Here is a 25,292-nt window from a genome sequence, read left to right on the forward strand (position 1 = left end):
ATTTCATCATATACCGGAAAGTCCGAATGCTGCAGTTGTCTCAATGATAATGTGAAATGTATTGCAAAAGAAACACAGATTATGAAACAAGAAGAATTTATGAATATACATATATTTTGGTACAAGAACAATAATATTATTCTTATTTTTCTAAACACATATTCTTTTGAAAACAAAGTAAAAAATCCAGCTCCAGGACGGTAGAGACTCAAGCAGCGGGGGAAGAGCCTCTTGAAGAAGCGAGAACTCTGGCCGCTAGATATTAGCCATCCTCATTGAGCAGCTCTATACATGAATGAAATGCTTTTACTGGGTTTTGCTCGAGGGTCTTTGGTAGGCCCATAACCTGGAAAATGGCCCTCCATCGGAATCACTATCACTGTCTGAAGAAGATGCCAATGATAAAGAATCATCCAAGAGATACCCAACCACCTGAAAAAAGATGGCAATATGGTTATAAGATGCAAGGTCACCGGAACCAAAAATCTAAACTGAGCCAGTGATTCTAAGAAGAAAACAAGAAGAACTAAAAACAGAGTAGATTTCATTCTTCAAATAATGGTCTTATTTGGCAATATACGTTAGTAAGGACAAGAAACAAGGAAGATAGTCAAGCATCAGAGTTAGCATTCAGTGAATCCCTGCCAGTATCACTAACAAAAATTGAAAAACTAGAGCAAAGAACAAGATAGAAAATACCTGACTGGGTAACACCGGCTTAATTTGCTGATTTTCAGAATTTAGTCCTGTATGTTCATTTGAACATTTCATGTTATCGAGCCAAACAATCGTGTTGCAGTCCCTACAGTATCCCCTACTGGATTTCAATTTCTTTGAAGAACTACCTGAAATCCAAGCAGGCTTGCAGAGGTAAGAATGGATGACTTTGCACTTGAAAGCTGACAGGAAGCAGAACAAGAATCCACGCTGCGCATGTGCTTGCACCCAGGCATGTATGCCTGTGCTTCTTTGCAACTTATGTTTTCTAGTGACACAACTAGATCTAGAGGTATATATAAAACATCTATTTTCTAGTGATACAATGCATTTTAAAACAGATGCAGCAAAAGCATATATCTAATAAGATACCTAAATATGCTCGTTTGAAGGCTTCTCGCCAAAATAGTGTATACCCTTCTTCATCTTCAACCAGTCTACTAATCTGTCGACCCTTAATCATCGCATCATTATCAGAATTCCCGAAGAAAGTAGTGTATTGTGCCTGCCACAAATTGTTCTCACTTGCCGCTATATTCCACAACCTTCACCAAAACAATCAAAAAGTATTAGAGGTAATTGATCCAAAGCAGTTTCCTCACAAATTGAAGGGAAGAGAAATCACCAGCAGACTAGTCCAACAGAGACTAAAGATTGCATATCAACGAAACTGAATATGTGAACAAGAACATCTTGTGGCAGCTGGGTTGAACCTGAAACTACAGGGATAGGAGACAAAAAAGTTAACAAGGATTGGATGCGAGGCTTAACAGATTAAACCTATCAAAATTTTCTGACTGTCAAACTAGGAACATGGAAATATGGTGAGGTATGAGCAACCATAAAAGTAAAATCATGTTACCGTTTTCTTCTTGGCGGGCTTTAGTGCGCCTCTTATGAGCAACCATTGCATTCTTATATTCTGTAACAGCTGCATTCTTCTTTTGCTTTGGCAACGCGGCCTCGACGCTCTGAAGGAGGAGATGGGCTGCCAAAACAGCATTGCGTGTCTGCATTCTAGTTTTGTAATCGCCATCCAGAAATTTCTTGTTAGGAGAACTTAAACTTGATCCAGAAGAGTAGACAGCTTAAAACAATAACCAGCTCAAAAGTACGTTTCATCCCAGAAAGTCCAAAATTGACAATTTTGTTCATTCAAATCAAGCAAAGTTTCATCACCATCCTCATTACAATTTGCATTATAACCGAATTAAGATAATTTAAGTATGATCGAAGCTCTCAACGAATTAAAATTAACAAAATATTCAATTTTCATCCAAACTTGGGTTGTGAAGTTTCCATTTTAAATACAAAATGTCTCAGAATTCGAATAACAGAAGCAACCCAGATATCAAAAAAAGTTTCTTTCTTTCAAAAATATCAAAACAAGAAGAAAGAGTTTATAAAATCCGAGATTCGGGAAAGAGCATACTCAGGGAGGAGACGAAAGGCGGTGAGGGTGTCCTGGAAGATGAGAGATTGAAGATTCTTGGGAATTTTCTTGTAAGCGCCTCTGAGAATTAAGCTCAGCTCTTTACAGGCTAACGGGTACCTGTGAATTCTTGGCAAAGACTCTTTCAAGCCAAGTTTTTGGTATCTCTCTAATGGTTTTGACATGCTTTCTGTGATTCAAGGGCACAGGGAAGAGAGAAGAGAGTTCCTTCAGATATTCCAAATTTACAACAATTCTGATGGGCTGAGAAGCATAGTTGGGCTGTTTAGTCCTTATGGGCTGCTGATTCGATTGGCCTACTCATTGTTATTAAATAGCCTCTAGGGCTCCACTTTTGACCACTTCTGATATTCCTTTCGTCTTCTTCTTCCTCTTCCCCTTCTGATCCTATTTGGGTATTAGAGCTTGGTTCCGAGAATATGGGCAAAAACCCTCTTTCTCCACAAGAAATGGGTTCCCTAGAGTTCGAGCTACAACTCCAAAAAGAAAAACTCAGGCTTCGCTTCAGGAGCTACAGAACTCCATAAACTCCATGGCCTCCGCACAAGCTCACTTCCAGCAAACGCTTCTGGAAGAAATCCGCCAACTTAGAGTTGGGTTTGAAAAATCAAGAACAAACTCCATATATTGTCTCACTTTGCCTATATTCCATCCAGCCCTAACAGAAGTCGTCAAATCTTAACCCGCCAAAAACAACCTTCCCTTACAAATGCAGATACTCTCTAAATCTGCAACTACACCCAGATTCATTTGCAAAACCAAACCCCTCTCTAAACTCCAAGAAATGAAGAACAACCTCCAACAATGGCGGCAGCCCAACTCCTTCTCTCTCTCATCGTCCTTTCAGTTCTCTCTCTCTCTCTCCTCCGCCCTCCCCACCCAAACCCTCATCAACGTCGCCGAAATCTGGATTTCGGCTACACCTCCATGGCTCTGACCCTCAACCTCGCCTCTCAAACCCTCCTCCTCTCCCAGTCTCCTTCTCTCACCATCTTCGCCCCCACCGACGCCGCCTTCTCTCACTTCGGTCAACCACCGCTGAACGTCCTGCAATTCCACATCATCCCCCTTTATTTCTCTCTCCGATCCCTCAAGTCCTTGCCTTTCAGCGCCAAGATCTCAACTTTACTCTCTAACCGCTCTCTCTCCGTCACCACTTTGGCCTATGACCCCAGAGTCTCACTCAACAACGTCCCCATCACTGTTTCCCCATCATTGTTTCCCCAATTTTCGACTTCTATTAGGGTTGGATGAAATATAGGCAAAGTGAGACAATATATGGAGTTTCATGGGGGAAAGTGAGACACTTAGAGTTTCAAGGGGGAAATTGAGACCGAAATTGAGTTACATGGGGCATTTTAATAATTTAGCCTTATTATTATTTGAAAACAGTTTAGCCGGGCGGCTATACTATTCGGATATAAAATCGTACAGCCGCACGGCTATACTGTTTAAAGTCTGGACAAAATAAAAATGTATAGCCGCGAGGCAATACCTATTCGGATAAAAATAGTCCCGCCGCGCGGCTATACTGTTTGAAGTCAAAAAATAAAGCGTATAGCCGGGCGGCTACACTATTTATTATTTTTATTTGTAAATAGTGTAGCCGTCCGGCTATACGATTTACATATTCGAATATATTTTAAAGTATAGCCACTCGGCTATACTATTTTTTAGAAACATTAATAAAACCAAGTATAGCCGCCCGGCAATAACTATTTTTTTTTAAAAGAAAAACCGAGTATAGCCGAACGGCTATACTATTTGTAAAAATAATGAACAAACCGAGTATAGCCGCTAGGCTATAACTATTTAAAAAAAAAAAAACCGAGTGTAGCCGAACGGCTATACGATTTGGAAAAAAAATGAATTAACCGAGTATAGCCGCCCGGCTATAATATTTACCCAAAAGAAAAATGGGACCGCTGAGCGAATAGGGTCCTCCTCAATGCCATGGACAATGAACCTGAACTTCCCTGTGTTTCACGGAGGAAACGACAACCCAGTAGACTGGCTCTGCCTCGCGGAGCGTTACTTCAAGTACCTCAAGACTCCCGATGAGAAGAAAGTGGAGATTGCGTTCCTTCACTTACAGGGGGATGCGATTCCATGGATGACAGGCTTGTACGAGCCCTACCACAGCTTGGATTCATGGTCGCAGTTTGTGGTGAATTTCTTGAAATTCTGTGGGCCTGGAGAGTGCATCGATATAGAGATTGCGCTGAGCAACCATAAGCAAACGGGATCAGTGAAAGAGTACACAACAGAGTTCCTGAGGCTTTACTCTGCCTTGGATTTTGCCCGCATTCAACAGAATAGTCTCTCTCAGACTCAGTCCCGATGAAGATGGAGGGTGAGTTTAGTGGACATTGGCATTTGTCAAATAGCTTTTGGGTTGGATTAGTATGTGTCATTTTTGTTTTAATTAATCATCAGCAGTAAAATATTATGGCATTCTTGTTTGCCTTTTATTTTTCTTGACTTTAATCCATGTAGATGTAGTTTGAATTTTGGTAATTTTACTCATGTAGTTTGATATCATCCGCAATTCAAAGACACATTCTAATTTTCATCTTGAAATTTGAACATCTCCATGAATTCCGACAATTGAAATTACAGCCCGACGTGCCATTTGCAAACGATATATTTCATTTCATATTATAATAGAAAAATTAAAGCAAAGCAAACTCTATATGTATTATGTAATACAGAGAGCAATGTATTATCAAGTGTTACAGAATTTAAGAACAATGTACAAATGCTCTGACTGTATTTGAATATTGTCCATAAGCTACAGGCTATATCTATATATATATCAAACAAATTAAATTCACTCCAAGTTCCCTCCCCACCAATCTGAAATCCTACATGCATGTCCGAATACCACACGTTCACAGAACATGACTAAAACCCCAGCTGGTGGTATTTTGCTTGCAAGACGGCTTAATAAAATACCGAGAACCCACCCTCCCTTTACATTTGGTGAACAGATGCCAAACCCACTCTTACAAAATACAATATATATGTATATTGTACACCGGTGTATACGTTCATTGGGTTGTAACGTTTTCTTCATTTGAGGATCAGAGCTAGAGCTGCTTCTAATTGATCGTCACGTTGTCACGAGCCATCAAACATTTGTGTTTCAGGTGGAGTTTCCAACTTCCTCAAATCTTCACATTCTTTCTCAAAGAACGAAGCTGATCACTGTCTAGGACGCCTGCCTCCCCATGTATTATTAATGTTTTACAGGAAGTAAGTGAGTTGTTGCTTCTTCCTTGAGCCACCTTCTCCGTACAAATCATTCCAATGTTGCAGCTCACTCATTACTGATCCCTCTGAAGCGAAACTGGCAGCAACCTGCATCACACCATAGACATGTATAAACATACATGCAAAACTTAACACACATAAAAGAGATATTAGTTTATGGAGGCAAAATGTTAAAAAAAGGTCAAGTTAGTTACCTGATTCTTTGCCTGCCGCATATCTTCCATGTTTAAAGCTCTCAGGGTAATTTCTCGGTCCTCTTTCTCTTCCTCTTTTGTCTCTGAAGCATCTTCTGTGCTCTTGCCTTGTGCTTCTCTCTTCTTCTTTTCCTGTAGTTCCAAGTATTTGAAAATCATTAAGCATTACTGTAAATGAGAATTTGGAAAAATAAGAATATTGCTAAGGCAGAGGAAGAGCGTAAGAGGTAGTTAGTTACCATATCCTTTTGTCTCTCCTGTTGTATAAGCTCCCTCACAGGTCGATAAGCTGCTGTCACACACAAGTTCTGTTTTCCAGTAGTTAGTTTCATGAGCTCATCATACTGATTACAATTTAAGGTTATAATATTATCGACTCAAAAACTAACCTTAAGATCACTGCCACTGTAACCTTCTGTCATGGTTGCAAGCTCCTTGAAGTCAAGATTTTCAACCTTTTCTTTTGAAAGAAGAGTTTTCAAGATCATTTCCCTATTCTCGACGGAGGGAAGACCAACCATGACTCTGTTCAACACAGAAAAGAGTTCAAAGTTAGCAGACATGAAGTTGAAGTCACAAATTTTTTGTGTCATATAAGAGTTACCGATCAACAAAAATTGTATGAAAACTGAAAAGGAATGTTGCGAACTCTGACTACAATTAAATATAGCTTTATACCTGCGCTCAAACCGCCTGATGATTGCTTCATCAAGGTCAAATGGTCTGTTGGTTGCAGCCAGAACAAGAATTCGCTCTCCAGTTTTTGTCAACAGTCCATCCCAGTGTGTCATGAACTCGTTTTTTATCTTCCTCATGGCCTCATGCTCCCCAACTCTGGTCCGCTGCCCAAGCATGCTGTCAACCTCATCCACAAAGATAATAGTTGGGGAGACCTTTGCTGCAAGTGTGAACAGAGCTCGGACATTTTTTTCATCTTCGCCAAACCATTTTGAAGTGATGGTGGACATCGAGACATTGATAAAACTTGCACCCGCTTCATTTGCAATGGCTTTTGCCAGCATTGTTTTTCCAGTGCCAGGAGGACCAAAAAGCAATATGCCTCTACAAGGCTTAAGAAGCCCACCTTTGAAAAGGTCTGGTCTTCGAAGTGGGAGCATGACCAACTCCTGAAGTGATTCTTTAATATCATCCAATGCACCAATGTCTGCAAATGTGACTCCAATCTCATTTGCAGGGATAACCTCTGGCCTTATGCGCTTCTCAAATTCATTGTCCGGCGCAACTTCCTGCACAAAAACCATGAAAATTCAATAAGACAACCAGGAGGATTTTATGCACACTATTGAAGGACTTGAACTTACAACTTTTGGCGGAGGTGGATTCTCGCTGTCCTTCTTCACTGCAGGACCAGATTTCTCTGCTTCACCTTTGTTTTCAGGTGCTGCAGTTTCAGTCTTTGCACCGACAGCCTCTTCCCCTTCAGTTTCCTAGAATTTAATAGAAATGATAAACCATTAAGACATCAGAATGTAAGAGTATTTTCATTTGATCCACTTCCTGAAAAACATCAAGAGGTGAAAATAAAAATACGGAAAAGGAAAAGATAAAAAAAACCTTATTGGAATCAGCATTGGTCTCCAGTTTCAGAGAATCTTTCCCGCCACTTTTTCCCTCCTGGAATATACTCAATCCATGGGACAAACTGTTCCAGATCCAGAAGGGGTAATTAGATAGATAAAACAGTCTGTTCTGCAATAAAATATAACAAAAATATATCAATGAAATCAAGCATACAGAAACTTGGCATTTACCTTGTCGATGATATAACAAGCTTTCCATTTCTATATTCTGGATCCTTGTTTTGCATCAAATGATAAGATATCGCTGATACAACGATTTCTTCTATGTAGTTGCTGAGGAACATTGTGTCTGCATGGCAGATGGAACCTAGATCATCACACTCAAGATCATTTGATGCAAGTACCTCAGCTATGTGGTTTTTGTTATCGTGGAACTGGATCATCTTCATGTCCTCTTCCAGTTGGGCTTTCCAGCTGACAAGATGAGTCTCATCTTCAGGGGGGCTGATCTCAATATTGTATGGGAACAAACCAGCAAGCCTCTCATCAACTTCTTTGCAATCATCTTCAGCGTCTAACATCCGGGAACCAAGTACTAACACTGACCCTGAAAGTCTCTTCAACATTTTATTGAACAAATTATATAACCGCCGTGATTGGAGAAAAAGCTTCTCAACGTCCCTGATGTATAAAATGATCGAACCAGTTTCTGATATGGAAGCTAAGACCTGTAAGAAAAATAATATGCATGCCTATTAGCATTACCTTACCTTTTCAGATATATTGAACCTACATAACTATCTAGTCTATATTGACTTAAGTCTTGCATTCACAAAGAAAGAACTTATATCTATAAAATGACGTATGCATCAAGTGGGTAAAATGGCATGTGATTGGGACACCAGTTATATCAAAAGGAAGAAAAGGCTATCAGCCTGAAATTGAGAATTGTAACACCACTCACATCAGCTAGTATCTATCATCATGCGCATCAACTGAAAGTATCATCTAAACATGCTTGTGCATAAATATGATAATGATAACATTACCTTGTATGTGACCAAATAAAAAAAAGAGACATTACCTTGTAAAGTGACTGTAGAAAAAGTTTCTCATCGAAACACCAGCTGGTCACGCGTTTGAGAGGAGCTGAAAAACAAAGAATCACCAAGTAATAAGTATAATTTCGAAGCAAGTTCCTGCTTAGCTAAAACATGAAAGCTAGATTACTTAAACAGCCATTATTTCGCTGTATGAACAAACCTGAACTTGTGGGAGCACATTTGGAACTGAAGCTACTCATATCAGATGCAGAGGAGGCATTTCTTTGAAGCGTTGAATTATTTGGCCCTTCAGCGCCCCTGCAGGTATTAGACAGTGATGTTTTAGAAACAAAACATTACATGTAACCACTGTGGCACCTTTTAAATCAAGATCAATGACCCCTTACTCTACCTTGATTTGAGATCTGTAGTACTGCTTTGACGGCATAATGCGCCTGTAAGAAAACGATCGATTATAACAACAGTGAAGAGTGAACATTACCAATTGTCACTAAACTGAGGACATGAACAAGGATTCAATCAGAGGAGCATTAGCAACAAAATAATATGGCTTTACTTCTTTTACCTTTACTGTCCCCACTTGAAGGGAGGATTGAGAAAGACCCAAGCAAACTGGACATTCGCTCCATTGTCACCTCTGAGATAGACCTCTTAAGATACTACAAAGAGAAGGCAACGAATTAGGAAAAACTCCGCTTGAGCTAATTCAAACTTTCCTTATACATGAAGTGCACAAATGTATAACATTGATTTTGAGTTCAAACAACAAAGCAACTACTACATTGGATTCATGCTTCACCACCTAGAAAATCTAATATGTGCATTAAGAATTCAGAAAAGATTAAAAGCATTCTTAGTTCCTCCTTATGAAGCAGAGAGAGCTTACAGGTTCTCTTTTGGCACACCCATATTTACTCTGGATCTGTAAACATGTAAAAATGAGAGGTTTAAGTACTACTGTCAATTTAATGGATCTATACATACCAACCAAATTCAATGAAAATTAAAGTTGCACGTAGTTACCTTGATAGAAAAGTCAGTAATGTCCAACAACAGCAACTTTGACTCAAAGTAATGTGCTAAAGCCTTGGCGAGCATTTGATGATAAAGTTCTTTGGGAAATAAAACATACAATTAGGTTAGCTCAAAGAATTAAAGGCATAAAAATTTCAATGGAAAACCAAAAATCAGATGACAGTTTTAAATAGCATACCAGCAGGTCCTGAGAGCAAAATAGCTCTACTTGCAGGTGAAAGGTTCCGGGTGTGCTTGGATAAGTCAGAGTGTTTCAGATGAACATATGCAGCACTTGTTAACAACATCCGAGTTCTTTCTCTGCCATTGCCATCATTAAAACAGAAGATGTAAATTACAATAAGAGCAAGAAATGTTGCGTCACCACAAGTTCAAGTTTCAGAAGTCAGATTTTATATAACTAGGAGTACTTATATATGCAATATCTATAGCTTAAAATGCAAATCCACATCATGATTCTATCTTAGAAGTATTTTTCCGGCATTCAATATATTCTTCCACCGGCCGGATGGTAGTGTTAACCCTTAATTTTCATTGCTACGATTGACCTGTTTTGATAACTTAAAAGACAGAACTTGATGGGTTGCTCCAAAACACAGTTAAAAGCCAAAGGAAAACAAAAAAATCAAGAAGGCTCAGCATCCATAAAAGCAAAGATTGGATTCAATAGCAATTTAGCAAAAGAACAATACGCTAATATCCATGGCTGATAAAACTTCATCGTTGAAAAAACCCATTAATTAAAACAACAAAAACCCAGAAAAATTTAACATAGCCATTATAGTAAATAATCAAGCTAATTAGTCAACTGGTAACACATTCATGTAAACAAAATTTTGCCCAGAAAGAAAAAAAAAAAAGAAAATTCGTGCAGAAGATCTTGGCATAATCATTTGTTGATAAGTTATAAAAAAAAAAAAATAAATAAAAAATCATTTCTTGATGGATTGTATGATTACAAAATTGGTTAAAACTTTAACAACATTCTACCAGGAAAATTAGATATACAACGCACTCATCTTCCATGTGCCTGCTTAAACGATTAACATAAAAGCTATGCAATTGGGTAAGAAGTTGTCAAATTACCTTAGGTAATAAGGAAACTCCTCAAATGTAACTTTGCTGTCTCTGCCATCCAGCACCTGCCTCATCAGCTCCTGTTCAATCTGCTCCGCCGTAACCTCATCGACCGAGCAATTACCGTTTACCCATTTGCTCACAGCCTGCCCAGAACTCAACCCCAGGCCCACCCCAACCCCAACCCCAACACTCAGAGCAGACAAGAAAATGTGCTTCTGTTCCATCAGCTCCACCAACCTTTTAACCGATCTTGAAGAAAGACCAACTCAAAGGTATCTGCAAATCCAACTCTTTGAAGAAAAAGTCTCTATCTTTAACAGCAGAAGTTAAAGGCAGAGGCTTTTTATCAGACTTTCCTGGAAGATATCACCCAAATGCGATTGAGATTCGACAAATGGGTCAGAGATTCATGAACTTTGGAAGAACCAAGAAGATGGGTTGGTGGGATTTCTTTTGGACAAGAAGGAAACTTAGAAAGAGAGAGTCTTTGGGTGCGTATGTGTTGTTTTACACACGTCCGAATACAACGTTTGTCTATGGATTGCTTATGTTCTTGAGCCTCCCCAGCTATTTATAGCATGGCATACATACTAGCGGACGTTAAATGCTCCCCCAAGAAAAGAAAACACACAATGAAAACGATAGATTCTTTTTTACCTCTGGTAGCTGTTTTTTTGACTTACCGGTGACCTCCTAAACTAGGGGATTTCTCTGTTTTCTTTTCTTTTCTTTTCTTTTCCTTTTCAACTTTGCTTTTCCTGTCTTTCCAATTTTCGTTACAGTTTGTATAAATAGTTTATCTTATACGAAATTCATTCATATTTTACATCCTTACCCGCCTTTTTTTTCTGTATTTTCTTGTGGGCATATGTTAAGTCGTGTCAGCTAGCATGGGATGGGTCTCACAATTTGCAGATTGCGACAGTGTAGCTCTGAGTTGTATTTTGGTTGGCTTCAACCACTTTCTTTTCCAGGCTTCAACAAATTTAGAACCATGTTGTATTATTTTCTTGTTTTTGGTTCATGTTCCATTATTTTCTTTGGCATATACAACTGTACCTATCTTGGCGGGCTCAACTTCTCTCAGGTTTTTAGTTGCTAATCTACATGTTTGGTTGTACATTAATGACCACTATTAATTTCAATTTCTTTTTTTTGTCAAGCCGTAGGAAGATTATTTCAATCAAATATTAGAGAAATTCACTATTATATCTAATATAGGGGCTCAAATTATTAAAAAAACTCTATATAAAATGGACTTTAGAAACACACCAAAAATCAATTTACAACATAACAAAGAGGCTTTTAACTTCTTATAAATTACAAAACTACCATCAATTTCTTAAAACAAACCCAACCCCAAAATCTCATAAAAATATCCAAAACACTTAATAGGGCATCAAAGTAATTTAATAACCAAAATTAAATTCAATAAGGCCAGCTGTCATATTTTTTTATTTTTTTGGGTTTGTTTATAGAAATTAAATGTATGGTTTATTTATATTTTTAGTGCTAAGAATGGGTATGTGACTAAATATCTCTAAATATTGTTCATAACGCCCTATAATTTTATGGTGCCTTTTTTTTCAGCAATGCTATTTGAGAATTATTTACAGAAAAAACAACTATTTTTTTAAGGACATTTCCCATTAAGAAGGGTGATAATATACTAAACTCACACACCTACACGAATTCTAGGATTTGAACCCAGAATATTATTTAAGGGAACAAATACTTCAAACCACTACACTAATAGGTCATTCGCTAGCTAAAATCTATTTAAGTTTTGTAAATACAATTAACAAATAATTAGGAAAGCAGTGTAAACTGCGCAGTGACACAAACTTCCAAGAATTACCGAACAATAAACTGTGGGTGAATAGGATAAGCCGTGAGGGGGAGTATAAAATGAATTATATTGGACACAACTTTTTTATTGATTTTCCTTACAGTTTGATTTTTTTAAATATATATTTACTTTCGGTCATTAATTACTTTAGAAAGCACATGACTCAAAAAGGTATTTTGCACGTTTCTTCTTTCTTTTCAAGAAATTTATTGCTTTCCACCACAGTTTTCAAGCTGCCACTATATAAAGTGCTAGAAGACTAAAAGGAGGCGGCTCTATAATAAAATAAACACCTTTTATTTCAACAAGGAAAAAGAAAAGAAAAAGAAAAAGAAAAACTCACGATTTCTTTTTCATTTTGAGAAATAACCTTTACATGCAGAACTTTTGGGTTTTATACCATTTTTTTTTTCTTTTCTACATTACTTTTTGCTCTCTTTAGTAAGAATTGAATAATATATGTAATCATATAAATAAATTTAAAAAAATCGCTTATGAAGTGTACTTTAAGCTGATTTTCCCACTCCTATTTTGTTCACTTACACTCATTTGTATGTCATAGTAAAAAGTATTTTTAAAAAATGAAAGGGGAGTGAGAAAATCAGCACCCTTTTATAAACTATTATTTTGAGATATTTTGCTTGCTTAATCATCACCCTTTTTAGGAAACTACTTAAATAAGGGATCAAAAATTTAAGATATTTTATAGATTTTTATGCCTGATGACAATAAAATAGCAAAAAAAAGGAAAAACTCGATGACAAAGAAAAGTATTAAAGTAGGGTTCAATAATTTGAGCAAAAGCTTCCACGCAAACTCACAATTGACAAAAATTCCAAGTCCAACCAAGGTGGAATTTTTCTACATATAGTTTTAGGTTTTTTCAACCAAACTAAGAAAAAAAGAGTCAGTCGTGAATCTTCCATACAAATTATGGCCCTCCTTCCACTTTTCTTGCTGTGCACTTCACCACTTTATTTTCTTGTATTTTGTGTGATGGGTTATGCATGCAGACGCAGTGGCTTTGTTATTTTGTGGCGTCAAAGACTCCAATGTAAAAATAAAAGGGCAAAGGAAAGTGATGGCTTTTTGTGGGGTTTACTTTGCTTGCATTGCACTTGCAAGTTGCAGTCGCCAAAAAGAAGGTTCATATTGGAAAGAAGAAAAGACAGATGTGAGCAGTTAGAGCTCTTATCAACTTATCATTTGTGGCATTTATATTATATATATATATATATATATATATAATAAGGGAATCTTTCTTTCCTCTCTCTAGGGTTTTACTAGGGCAATATGAGAGGATGGGTGTGAAATTACAATACTAGTCACGTCCCACGTATCCTTGAGGCCTTTTACACCTCAGCAGCACATGCTTTGGTTCACAAATCTTTTGGCAACATTTCCATTGGTGGGTTACATGTACGCATGCAATGCAATGCCACTTTACTTTTTTACTTAGTCACACACCACAGTCGACACCCAGACCCAAAACCAAAAGCTTCTTTTTTTTATATTAATTTTTATTAATTAGGCTTTAATAACAATTTTAGACTATGATTCAAACTCTTAAACTCTTGGTCCATGTCGGGTCAACCCACTTTCTTTCATTCTTCTTCTTTATTATTCAATATCAATGGGTTGGGTTTTGCTCATTTTTAATGAATTTCCCCTGCTTTCTCTAACTTTGTGGCATGTTTCTTCATTTTATTATTCATTTTAGATTGATTATTTTTTTCTGCAGAATCTCTCTCTCTCTCTCTCTCTCTCTCTCTCTCTCTCTCTCATCATTCTGCAATTTGCATAGAGAATTATACAATTAATCAGAAAATTACTGCTAATTGGTTCATGATTATCGTGTGTACGGAGAATTTTGAAGCAGATGCAACTCCTCCTATACCTTACAATCGGATATGATTTTCGTCCTCATTGAGACATCATAGAGAGAGTATTCCAAATATTTGCAGTGACTTATTGTGTACTTACGTGTTTGGCCCCAAACGCAAATTCCACCCCCAACTCTCATTTTATCTTCATATTTCTGTTCAATTTCACTCATATTACATATTAAAACCAGCCATAACATGTTTATTTTCAAGGTACAATTACAAATTAAGGGTTTCTATATAAAATAAAATAAAATAACATATGAAAAGGGTTAGCTTGATTTGAACTAACTTATCCAAAAACCCTGTTAGTGGAGAGGAACGTAACTTTTTTTTTTTTTTTTTTATTGCTAAAAGTATTTATAAAGTTATCATTCACAATAGCTTTTTATTTTTCTGTTCCCTTCCATGTTGGTGATGCATAATGAATAACTCGATCGTGGAGATTTCAATTCACTTTCGACAAAAAGCATTCAAACTAAACTTGATCGTGTAAAGCCCTCCTCCCTCCTCCTTGTTGATGTTTTGTTGCAATGTCACCTTTGCTAATTTAGCTAAATCACTATTCTGCTACCCAACCAAATACCTAATTTAAACAAAAAAAATATTAGTAATTAATATTCAAAGTTTCACTTTGTTAAAAGGTGTTTTTGACTGCATAAAAAAACCATTTAGACAAGGCTTGGATTTTTACAGATGTGGACGTAAACCGGATCTTGCACATCTGTCAACTGTGTGCACCAATAATGAACCCATTAACTCTGGTATTTCATTGAGATTGGTTCAACCATTATTAGATTTAGTGTAGGGTGCAAAAGGATCAACTGGGTCTAATTATATTTAATTACTATGACACGAGTATGGTATCAAAGAAAGTTGATAGTGACCTACTCTTTTTTTTTTTTTACTTGAGGCCCAAGTTTTGGCTTTGGGTGGCATGCGACTTTCGCTGCCTCCAGCACATGGTTGGTTTATACGCATAAGACAACAACTTTTTCTTGTGGAGATTTGTCATCTTCTCAAGCTCATATTATATGGCAGTAAATCAATTATCACATCGGGAAGAAAACTACTCAGCACCACACACAAGATCTTGTCAATTAAGATTAAAACACGTATTAATTTAATTCATCAATGTGGTGTTATGTTATGCATGTGGGTGGAGAAGGCACAAATTAAACCGAACCCCACAGCCTGTAAGACCTAATCTCACTTAAATTATTAACGAAAAAAATCCAGACCAATTGTTTGTCCAGATTGGCCCAGCCAGGAAATGCCGACTGGCTCTTTTGTTGGTTTGTGGTGCTAAGTGACACATCCACACAGAAAGAGAAAGGTGCTCACTCTATAAAACAACTAAGTCGGTCTAAAGGCAGGCAAACAACAATATGACTTGCCATCTCACTTTTGAAAAAACAGTGTTATAGCCAATGCGGGGATTACCACCGTGGTTGTCGCCCTCCACTTCTTTCCTGCTTAGTAAACAGAATCAAAATTCCAAGATTTCTTTCCTCCTAATGTAACCAAAAAAATGAGTGTTAAATTAAACTTCATATTGGCAATTCCTAAATTAAACCCTAAAAAGTTGTATGGCACCGTGTAATGCAAAAGCCATATGTATGTGTATATTTCTTCAACCATTAAGACTATCGATTTTCTTTTTCAATACGTACCCATTAGTTTAATATAAATTTCCGTCTAGCCATCTGAATCAGACTGTGTGCGCGTGCGTTCTGTGCATGTTATGCGCTCGAAATGTATACCCCACCATGGCAGGGCCCCCAGGGCCACACCCAAAAGAAAAGAAGTAAAACCCATGCAATAGATCCGTCCTAATCAAGTTATTTGTTAGGACATTGCATTTTGCTGTTTCCAAAGCCAAGTTGCATCCAGAGCCGGTCCATTGATTTTGGAGGCCCTGTGCAAATATGGATGTCGAGGCCCTACGTATACAAGTAGAAAAAAAAAATCCATATAGAAACAAAATTTCCTGACACGGGAAGAACACCTTCAGAAGGAGCTTCCCAGAAATATTTCTTTAGTCCCTCTTCCAAATCACAGAGCTGATAAATTGATTTTCCAATTTCAATGGTTGGTGAATTCTCATGTGAATGAGGGAGGGAGAAAAGAACATTGATTTTGGGGAAAGGGCTAAAGCTTGGGTAGGGCTTTATTTTGATGGAGGATGTAGAAAAACTAAAAACCAACACCAGCAAACTCACAGACAAACAAACCAACCACCACAGCAAGCACGCAGATGAAACCCAAAGAAATTCAAGCAAGAAAACACTCACTCACACAGACACGAAAGAGAATAGAAGGAAGAAGACTAAAGCTAAAACTCATAAGCTTCGTACTACGAATTCAAACAACAACAACAACAGCACAAAATGCGAATAGAGGCAACCCCTCTTTGAGAGAGAGAGACCTTTCAGCAGAAACAATAAAAACATTCTAGAGACAAGAGAGCACACTGCCGACAGCATGCCTAATACAAAATTAGCCACAGTAGCATCACTCCTTGAGCCAATAAATAAAACATATCCTACATAAAGCATGGGCATGCTTTTACAAAGTGAATAGAATATTAAATGTGGCTTTGAATTCGGTGGACTTGGTTTAAGTTAACTCTCAACACAGGAGAGTTTAATATGAGAGAGAGAGAGAGAGAGGAGAGATGCACACAACACGGCAGAATCAAGAAGGAAAAAATATCTGACAGTTAGGAAATAATAATAATATTTTTGGAATAAAAAATACATAATATATTGCTGGGCTTCTAAAAACATTTGGGGGCCCCTAAATTTTGGGGGCCCTGTGCAGTCGCACAGCCCGCACATGCTATGGGCCGACTCTGGTTGCATCCGTAGCTTTCAATTAGGACTAACTTTTTTCTTTACGAATTTTCAACCCTTCCACATTACTTAGGTCTATCATTTTCCTTAACTAAGATTTCTGCCAGTCTTTTTTCTTTTTCTTTCTTTCCTTTCTTAAAGATGAGGAGAAAAAATTGTATCGGAATTTAACGTAATAAAAGATAGAGTTGTAGCTCAAAAAGATTAAGAGTATGAGGTTATAGGTTCGATTCCCCCTCCCTTAATTATAGGTAGTTAGTTACCAGTTGGATATTCACTAAAAATCTTATCGCATTCTTAATTTCTCAATTGTTTCTTGCACGATCGAACTCTGGAGTCATGTTTTAATTAGGTCACGGGAATACATTAATGAATTAGTGGTAACAAAGATTGATGTGACAACATTGGGGTTGGAAGCAGGTGATACTTTATATATGTAAGGCTTAGTGGCTTACATATATATTGAGCATGCCACAACTGAGAATTCGTGTCGTACGTTTCATCGCCTTCTTATGGTGCTAACAAGCTAGGTAGTGCTTGGTGGGGAAGAAATTATTTGTTTTAGGGAAAAAACAAACTAGAGCTACAATTTGACGAGTAATATTTCGGTTTGACTTTTATATGTGGTGCTACGATCAACTTATGATATAATACATATCTTTGATTGAGAAATATCAACTATATTGTCTACCTATATAATAAATACTGAGACTAATAACATCACATCAATGTGTAATGATAACATCTAAATATTTTACCCTTCCACTACTAAACTCATGACAAGTGCAATAGTCCCACAAAGCCTCGGCTCCAAAAATGTAGGGCCGTGTTGAACTAACGTCGCATGAAATAAATAATTTGTTATTAAAAAGAGTATGTATCCCAGCTGCCCTTGTCCTAATTAGACTTTTACTCATAAGAACAAGATGGAACAACTAAGAAGAGTTGTAAAACTAACTGAGTGCATGAGCATAAATCTAATTTCTCTTTAGAAAAAAAAAATTATAGAGGTTGAGAATGCTTGAGGTAGGTAGGCCTGGATGAAATTCGATGATAAAATTGATTTTAATTAGATCCGCAATGTTTTTCCCAGTTTCTGGTGGCCCAATTCGACCAAGACAAGGACAAAAAGAAGAAGATCCTGCTAATATTCTTGAGATTCTGTCACGTTGAGATCAAATTATCAGTATTTTTTTTGGTGTTTAGCTAAAGCTACAATTACAATATACGTCTCAAGCGTTTGGACTTAAATTACATGCCATTAATTGGGGAGATCATTTTTACTCGCCACTTTAATATAAGGTGTATCCTCATCGCTCTTTTCAACATTTAACATGTGTCAATATGCATAACCATTATTTCATAAATACAAAGTAAAAAGTTAACTATGAGTAAACATGTGAGGATACACCTTGAGTTAAAATGGCGAGCAAATATATTTCTTTAATTAAACCGAGTGAGTTTTATTTTTGCTCAACCGGACTCATGTGAATATCTCCCAAATACAATGGCCAATGGGGTCTTTTAACAAATGAAACAAAACCAATCCATCTGCATTGAAGAGATGAAACAAAATAAAAAAAAATATAGTGAAGATCGTGAAGGTGATAATTAAGCAAACATGATTTTATTTTATTTATAAAAAAATTGTACCCATGTTAGTAAATGTGCATATAAATGCACCAAAGGAGAAACGACTATCAACTGGATCTAGTCAAGCGAAAAAAAGAGCTCGACATGCAAATTAATCGTCCAATTTAGGTTGCTCTTCCTGTTCTTGCCACCGTGCCTTTTGGGTCATGTTGATTGCTCTATCCACCCAAAAGCCCTAGCTAGCTAGGTTTTCCCATTTCTCATGGTTCGCTCTTTCGTGATATGTTTTTTTTGTTTTTAATTACACACAAGTTGTTTCATTTGGGCCACAGCACCAGCCAGGCAGCCCATTGGTCCAGCCGCATAAACTCGGTTACTTGGTTTCTATGCGGATGACTCGTACGTTTCGCTTTTCACTTTATTTTGTGTTACAGGGGAAGGAACTGCGATTGAAGCAACAATATGTCTTTGTCTCAGCATCCATACAAGACATAATTCGGAGATTTAAAGAGGCTCACATAAACTTTGATGAATTTGCAGAGAAGGTCTAAGTCTTAACATAATAGTCACACAGTTGTAGAGCCTTGAGAGACAAAAAGTCTGAAATCTCGTTCGTGTAAAAATCTGGTTGTATGGAGTTGTTAGGAGTCTGAAGCACTGATAAAGTGATGAGCATTTTCCTCGGTTGATTGGTTGATTGAAGAAAAGAAAGGATTTTGAGGAAATGGAGAAAGGAAGAAAGAGAGGAAATTCTCTAAAAGGGAAGAAAGAAAGGATTCTGACTATGTCAAGATTTTAGATTGGTATATCCGATTTGTAGTTAGGCATAAAACCTAGGTTTTCTCTAAAGTCTGGAAAAAAAGAATTTAAACAGTATGGCCGCGCGGCTATACAATTTAAATATTCGAATATATTTTCAAGTATAGGCGACCGGCATACTATTATGAAAAAAATAGTATAGCCGAGTGGCTATACTGCTTAAAGTCTGGAAAAAACACCGAGTTCCGGGTATAGCCGCGCGGGATCGGCTATACGATCTTTATATCAGAAGTCTAGATTTTCAATGCCACTGTAACCTTCTGTCATGGTCAGGCGCAACTGTGAACAGAGCTCGGACGTTTTTTTCATCCTCTCCAAACCATTTTGAAATGATGGTGGACATCGGGACATTGATAAAACTTGCTCCCGCTTCATTTGCAATGGCTTTTGCCAGCATTGTTTTTCCAGTGCCAGGAGGACCAAAACGCAATATGCCTCTACAAGGCTTAAGAAGCCCCCTTTTGAAAAGGTCTGGTCTTCGAAGTGGGAGCATCACCAACTCCTGAAGTGATTCTTTAATATCATCCAATGCACCAATGTCTGCAAATGTGACTCCAATCTCATTTGCAGGGATAACCTCTGGCCTTATGTGCTTCTCAAATTCATTGTCAGGTCAGGCGCAACTTCCTGCACGAACACCATGAAAATTCCATGAAACAAGGAAGTTCGAAGAAAATAGGTGCTGACGACCAGTAGGATTTTATGTATGCTATTGAAGGACTTGAACTTACAACTTTTGGCGGTGGTGGATTCTCGCTGTCCTTTTTCATTGCAGGACCAGATTTCTCTGCTTCACCTTTGTTTTCAGGTGCTGCAGTTTCAGTCTTTGCACCGACAACCTCTTGCCCTTCAGTTTCCTAGAATTTAATACAAATGATAAACCATTAAGACATCAGAATGTAAGAGTATTTCCATTTGATCCACTTCTTGAAAAACATCAAGAGGTGAAAAACATAACCACAACTGAGTATTGCCGATCGGCTATACTTTTTTTTTATTTTATAAAAAAGATAAAGCCGCGTATCGCCAATCGGCTATACTATTTAAAAAAAAAAAAAAGGGATTATTCGCAGCAATGGTCCCTCAACTATACCCCAAGTTACTCTTTGGTCACTCAACTCAAATATTAGTTGTAGAGGTCACTCAATTAGGTGTTTTGTTGTACCGTTAGTCCTACCATCAAGTCTCTCTAACGGTAGGGACTAATGGTACAACACAACACCTAATTGAGTGACAAAAATGTAACTCCGACTATAGTTGAGGGATCATTGCTACAAATAATCTTAACTGAAAAGTTACATTTGTCCATCAATAATCTAAAAGATGCTTGCCACGTCATCATTTTAAACAGAAAAAGTAACGGACTTGACGGTAGGACTAACGGTGCAACAAAACACCTAATTGAGTGGCCTCTGCAACTAATCTTTGAGTTGAGTGACCAAAGTGTAACTTGGGGTATAGTTGAGGGACCATTGCTGCGAATAACCTAAAAACAAAAAAAAACCGGCCTAGCGAATAGGCGCCCAAGTGTCAAAATAAGTAAAGCCACGCGGCTATAGTACTTGTAAGAATCATCAATAAAACCGAGTATAGCCGCGTGGCGGTTCTATTTTTAAAAAAAAAAATTAAAAAGGAGTATAGCCGCCCGGCTATACTATTCACAAAAAAAAAAATAAAGCCCGCCTTGCGACGAGGTGATCACGTGTCAAAATAAGTTTAGCCGCACGGCTATACTATTTTTAAGAATCACAGTATAGCCGGCTGGACTATTTTTAATTTTTAATTTTTAACAGCCGATCGGCGATACTATTTTAATTAACTTTTAAAAAAAGATATAGCCGCTTGGCTGTACTGTTTAAATATTCGAATAAATTTTAAGATTTTTTATTAACTTTTTAGAAACAGTAGAGCCGGCCGGCTATACTATTTTTTATTTTTTATTTTTAAAAAAGTATAGCCGCGTGGTTTCAGGTTTGCTTGTTTCTTCTTAATGCAGTTCTTTATTGCTTATTTATAATATATTTTGAATATGTATTTTATTGTTGTATCAAAAGATGATATGTTCATGCAGAAACTGGCTACGTCAATGAGATGAAGATTTTCCATTACGTTCGCCTATCATTAAGGTTTTTATAGATGCTGGGACAGTTTTTCAACATATTATACTGATAGCTTCAACTCTCAAACTTTAGGATTTTGGAGTATAATAATCATGCCTTAATTCATTTTAGCTGTATTCTCTTCTCCCCCACTTGAGAATATCCCAGTATATTATTTATTTATCAGTCACCAAATTTGACTTAATACTAAATTAATGTTAGGGTTCAGGGTTGTATGTAGGGACTCTCGCTTCTGCATTAACAAATAGTTGACTAACAGACAACTTGGCTTCTCATGTTCTGTCATTTTGCCTTCAATATTATTATTATCCCAGGGCAGTTGAAGATTGACGGTGTAATAAGATACCCAAGTCCGATGGGTCATCAATTTATCAATATTTTTTTACATAAACAGATGAGTTTTATGTGAAATTTTATTTGTTATTTGGTTGATTATCAGTAATTGAAGGTTATCACTATTTTGTGCATGGCCATGTTCATTTAAATATAAATATATTTGATAGATTACCAATTGACGTACGTTTCTATTCGTGTAGTTTTCAGCTTGGTTTGACTTATACTCATGATGAGTCATGCCATCTTTCATTATCCTATTTATTTGTTCAACAATTGATATAAAAAAGCTTGATATCATATTCAGCGTTTCTGCTCCAAAGTTTTACGATGGAAAACAGCAAAAATCTAGATTCTGTAAAACTGAATTCCCCTGAACTTCCATCTCTCATCAGATATATATCATCAAATGAAGTGGCTGGCTTTGATGATGTTGAGGAAAATAGATTTCTCGATGGAAGCTGTCAACCAAGTCACCTTCAACCTATCAGTCCATCAGCTAAAGTGAGTTTATCTTAAATTTTCATGCTTACTAAATACAGAAGAGGCAGTAGCACAGTTCATATGCTAAAATTGCTTTCACAAATTTATTTCATTCTGCCAAACAAGGAGAAGAAAAAATAAAGTTTATAATGGTTATGCATATACAAGGGCGGAGCCAATTAAGGCCTAGGAGGGTCATATGACCCTTCAAACCCAATTGTAACACTTACAGTTTAGGCTTTTGTTTGCTCATTATTTTCAACTTGACCTTGAGAAAAGAAGGCATGAAGCATATGGAAGTGGGTGGTAGAGCAATTGGTTTGACCTTCTACAACGTATGTGTTTTTATTCATGTTCAGTTTAATTAGCAACATCTTCCAATATTGTCTTAAAACCCATTAAATATTTTTGGAACAACAACCATCAAAGTTTTCTTACATAATTGAACTTATTCTAAAATATATTTATGTAGAAAAACAATGGATACTTAAGATTTTAGGTTATTAATCTATTATCTCATAGTTTTATTCTCTTGGCACATCCTTGTATGCATTTTTCTTCTCCTCTAACCCATCCTAGTCCAAGTCTGGTGGTGGTATGGCTTTTCCATTTATCTTGGCTAATAATGTTGACCCTCCTTGAGAGAATTCCTGGCTACGCCACTGTGCATATAGTAACTTGTTTTATGCATTTTTACACCAGGGAATTGAGGCGGCAGCGTTAGAATGCGCATTTGATGGATCTGAACCCCCGATTCATCAAAGGGTGCATTCTGTTTCTATTAGCATGCCACCATCACCAACTGGAATTCATTTAAACAACAGCAAAAATATGATCTTCAGTGAAATTCCAAATTCTTCTGCCGCAACTGAAACCGATGGCACCAAACTGCCCAAAGCCGTAAAATTTCACTCTCAACCAATGCCAAAAAGCTCTGCACTTGAGGTGGCAATTAGCACTGGACATTTTTCTTATCATCCAAGTATCGAAAGGTTGAAAGATAAGAGGTTTGATACTTTCAAAACATGGTCTGGGAAACTTGAAAGGCAGATAACACTACTCCGCGGAAAGACACCAAGGGAGACTGAACCAGAGAATACTAATCTGCATCATGCAGAAGTTGAACGTTTACCTGCAGACCGATACTTTGATGCATTGGAAGGGCCAGAGTTAGAAACCCTTAGGGTAATGTGTTATGTTCTTCTTCAATATTTAAAAATGTTTATCTATTAAAAAAAGCACTTACAAATGTTCATCTATAAAAAAAAAAGCATTTAAAAATGTTTGATATTGTTTTGTTTCTCAACTTTAATGTGATGAAACAGGATTCAGAGGAAATACTCCTTCCAGAAGACAAACAATGGCCATTTCTTCTCCGGTATCCTGTTTCTTCATTTAGCATCTGCCTCGGTGTTAGCAGCCAAGCTATTTTGTGGAAGACCCTTCCTACCTCTGCCTCCACGAAATTCCTCCACTTAAGCTTAATACCAAATCTAGTTCTGTGGTGCATTTCAGTTGCTCTTGTAGCTGTTGTTGCTTGTATCTACCTTCTAAAAGTGATCCTTTACTTTGAAGCGGTTCGCCGTGAGTACTACCACCCTGTTCGTGTCAACTTCTTCTTTTCCCCATGGATAGCCCTCTTGTTCTTAGCTCTTGGAGTGCCACCTTCATTTGCTAACAACCTGCATCCAGCTCTTTGGTACATCCTCATGACCCCAATCTTATGCCTTGAGCTTAAAATCTATGGACAGTGGATGTCAGGAGGCCAACGTAGGCTTTCAAAGGTAGCCAATCCTGTTAACCATCTCGCAATTGTTGGGAATTTTGTGGGGGCATTGCTAGGTGCGTCAATGGGGCTAAAAGAAGGACCAATATTCTTCTTTGCTGTGGGTTTGGCTCACTACATGGTATTATTTGTAACTCTCTACCAGAGGCTTCCAACAAACGAGACTGTAATCCCAAAGGACCTCCATCCTGTATTCTTTCTGTTTGTTGCAGCACCAAGTGTAGCTTCAATGGCATGGGGAAGAATCCAAGGCTCTTTCAATTACGGTTCACGGATTTTTTACTTCATTTCCTTGTTCCTTTATCTCTCACTGGCAAGTATAACCTGAATCAAGTCCCAATACTCTAGGACTACCAAGATAATATAGATCATTGATTCATTTATTTTATTAAGACTAGTATTCTTAACTTTTTCTAATCCTTCTTCGCTGCTTGTACAGGCAGTTCGGGTTAACTTTTTCAGAGGATTTAAGTAAGATATCACATCCATTAATTTCTCTACATAACCTGAAAATAATATTGCACATTTATACCTGAAATGCCTAACATTCACTTTCATCTGGATCTATAGGTTTTCTTTGACATGGTGGGCATATACATTCCCAATGACTAGTGCTGCCATTGCAACCATCAGGTACTCAAATGAGGTCACAAATGTGGTAACACAAACTCTGGCTGTCATACTCTCTCTCACCGCCACGATCATAGTCACCATTCTTCTCATAACAACCATCTTGCATTGTTTTGTGATCCAAGACCTCTTCCCCAATGACATTGCAATTGCCATCAGTGACAGAAAGTTAAAACCAAACAGGACATGGTTCCAATTTAGACACGGAAGCTCGGACTCAAAGGACATCGAAAAACTTTTGAAGTCAGCAACAAGTTCAGCAACCAAAGATTTAGAGGCCACCTAGCTCTGAGATTTTGAGTAACAAGACGTATATGATGTTATGCCACGACTCGAACATGGGAGGAACATAGGTTTAAATTTTCATAGTTCCAGTGAGCATGTGTAGAGTGAAACATCATATCTTGTGTGGTACATTAAGAGTGCATTGTGAGAGAAGGGTGCTGGTAATATTGTGTGTTATACTAGTTAGATTTCCGGAACCGCTTGAAGAAATAAACCGATCCATGATCTTGCTTAATTAATTGCCTTCTTGGCTCTTGATAATGGTAATAAGTATTTAGCTTCCTCATATTATCTATATG

General features: G+C 37.3%; 3 protein-coding genes across 5 annotated transcripts; 1 reads left to right on the top strand and 2 right to left on the bottom strand.

Annotated features, from left to right (window-relative positions):
- Positions 1–79: 79 nt before the first annotated feature.
- Positions 80–3,419, bottom strand: LOC110767795 (F-box family protein). Of its 2 annotated transcripts, none has more exons than XM_021971448.2 (6): positions 2,150–3,419; positions 1,580–1,734; positions 1,343–1,430; positions 1,090–1,262; positions 700–845; positions 80–432 (listed from the first exon to the last, which is right to left on the bottom strand). In XM_021971448.2, the coding sequence occupies exons 1-6, from the start codon at positions 2,332–2,334 to the stop codon at positions 307–309; spliced, it is 873 nt and encodes a 290-aa protein (XP_021827140.1). In that variant the 5' UTR covers positions 2,335–3,419; the 3' UTR covers positions 80–306. The 2 variants fall into 2 exon arrangements, with proteins under 2 accessions (XP_021827140.1, XP_021827139.1); XM_021971447.2 differs by having other exon boundaries at positions 1,343–1,436; positions 2,150–3,418.
- A 1,423-nt stretch (positions 3,420–4,842) lies between these two features.
- Positions 4,843–10,918, bottom strand: LOC110767793 (P-loop containing nucleoside triphosphate hydrolases superfamily protein). Its single transcript, XM_021971446.2, has 16 exons — positions 10,364–10,918; positions 9,456–9,577; positions 9,266–9,354; positions 9,129–9,164; positions 8,808–8,901; positions 8,634–8,676; positions 8,442–8,539; positions 8,263–8,327; positions 7,410–7,906; positions 7,213–7,300; positions 6,960–7,085; positions 6,316–6,884; positions 6,027–6,162; positions 5,877–5,945; positions 5,638–5,769; positions 4,843–5,530 (listed from the first exon to the last, which is right to left on the bottom strand). Exons 1-16 carry the CDS (start codon positions 10,579–10,581, stop codon positions 5,417–5,419), a joined length of 2,496 nt encoding a protein of 831 aa, XP_021827138.2. The 5' UTR covers positions 10,582–10,918; the 3' UTR covers positions 4,843–5,416.
- Positions 10,919–22,128: 11,210 nt separating this feature from the next.
- On the top strand, positions 22,129–25,266 carry LOC110767727 (S-type anion channel SLAH2-like). Of its 2 annotated transcripts, XM_021971355.2 has the most exons (5): positions 22,129–22,313; positions 22,995–23,477; positions 23,618–24,395; positions 24,522–24,549; positions 24,649–25,266. In XM_021971355.2, the coding sequence occupies exons 1-5, from the start codon at positions 22,140–22,142 to the stop codon at positions 24,992–24,994; spliced, it is 1,809 nt and encodes a 602-aa protein (XP_021827047.1). In that variant the 5' UTR covers positions 22,129–22,139; the 3' UTR covers positions 24,995–25,266. The 2 variants fall into 2 exon arrangements, with proteins under 2 accessions (XP_021827047.1, XP_088105435.1); XM_088249309.1 differs by lacking the exon at positions 24,649–25,266 and having other exon boundaries at positions 24,522–24,553.
- Positions 25,267–25,292: the final 26 nt, after the last annotated feature.

Source organism: Prunus avium, chromosome 2 (assembly GCF_965620075.1).
Source record: "Prunus avium chromosome 2, drPruAviu1.hap1.1, whole genome shotgun sequence".
Classification (NCBI taxonomy): domain Eukaryota; kingdom Viridiplantae; phylum Streptophyta; class Magnoliopsida; order Rosales; family Rosaceae; genus Prunus; species Prunus avium.

What these genes read in the sequence shown, in the direction of transcription:
- LOC110767795 (XM_021971447.2), bottom strand. Translation starts at nt 2,334, where the DNA reads ATGTCAAAACCATTAGAGAGATACCAAAAACTTGGCTTGAAAGAGTCT. An exon ending in TCTGTTGGACTAGTCTGCTG is followed by an intron (nt 1,263 to 1,342) that starts GTGATTTCTCTT and finishes GTTTTGGTGAAG; the next exon opens with GTTGTGGAATATAGCGGCAA. An exon ending in CTTCAAACGAGCATATTTAG is followed by an intron (nt 846 to 1,089) that starts GTATCTTATTAG and finishes CTTGGATTTCAG; the next exon opens with GTAGTTCTTCAAAGAAATTG.
- LOC110767793 (XM_021971446.2), bottom strand. Translation starts at nt 10,581, where the DNA reads ATGGAACAGAAGCACATTTTCTTGTCTGCTCTGAGTGTTGGGGTTGGG. An exon ending in TTCTACAGTCACTTTACAAG is followed by an intron (nt 7,907 to 8,262) that starts GTAATGTCTCTT and finishes TTTTTCTTACAG; the next exon opens with GTCTTAGCTTCCATATCAGA. An exon ending in TGCGGCAGGCAAAGAATCAG is followed by an intron (nt 5,531 to 5,637) that starts GTAACTAACTTG and finishes GGTGTGATGCAG; the next exon opens with GTTGCTGCCAGTTTCGCTTC.
- LOC110767727 (XM_021971355.2), top strand. Translation starts at nt 22,140, where the DNA reads ATGGAAAACAGCAAAAATCTAGATTCTGTAAAACTGAATTCCCCTGAA. An exon ending in CTATCAGTCCATCAGCTAAA is followed by an intron (nt 22,314 to 22,994) that starts GTGAGTTTATCT and finishes TTTTTACACCAG; the next exon opens with GGAATTGAGGCGGCAGCGTT. An exon ending in CCTTTATCTCTCACTGGCAA is followed by an intron (nt 24,396 to 24,521) that starts GTATAACCTGAA and finishes TTGTACAGGCAG; the next exon opens with TTCGGGTTAACTTTTTCAGA.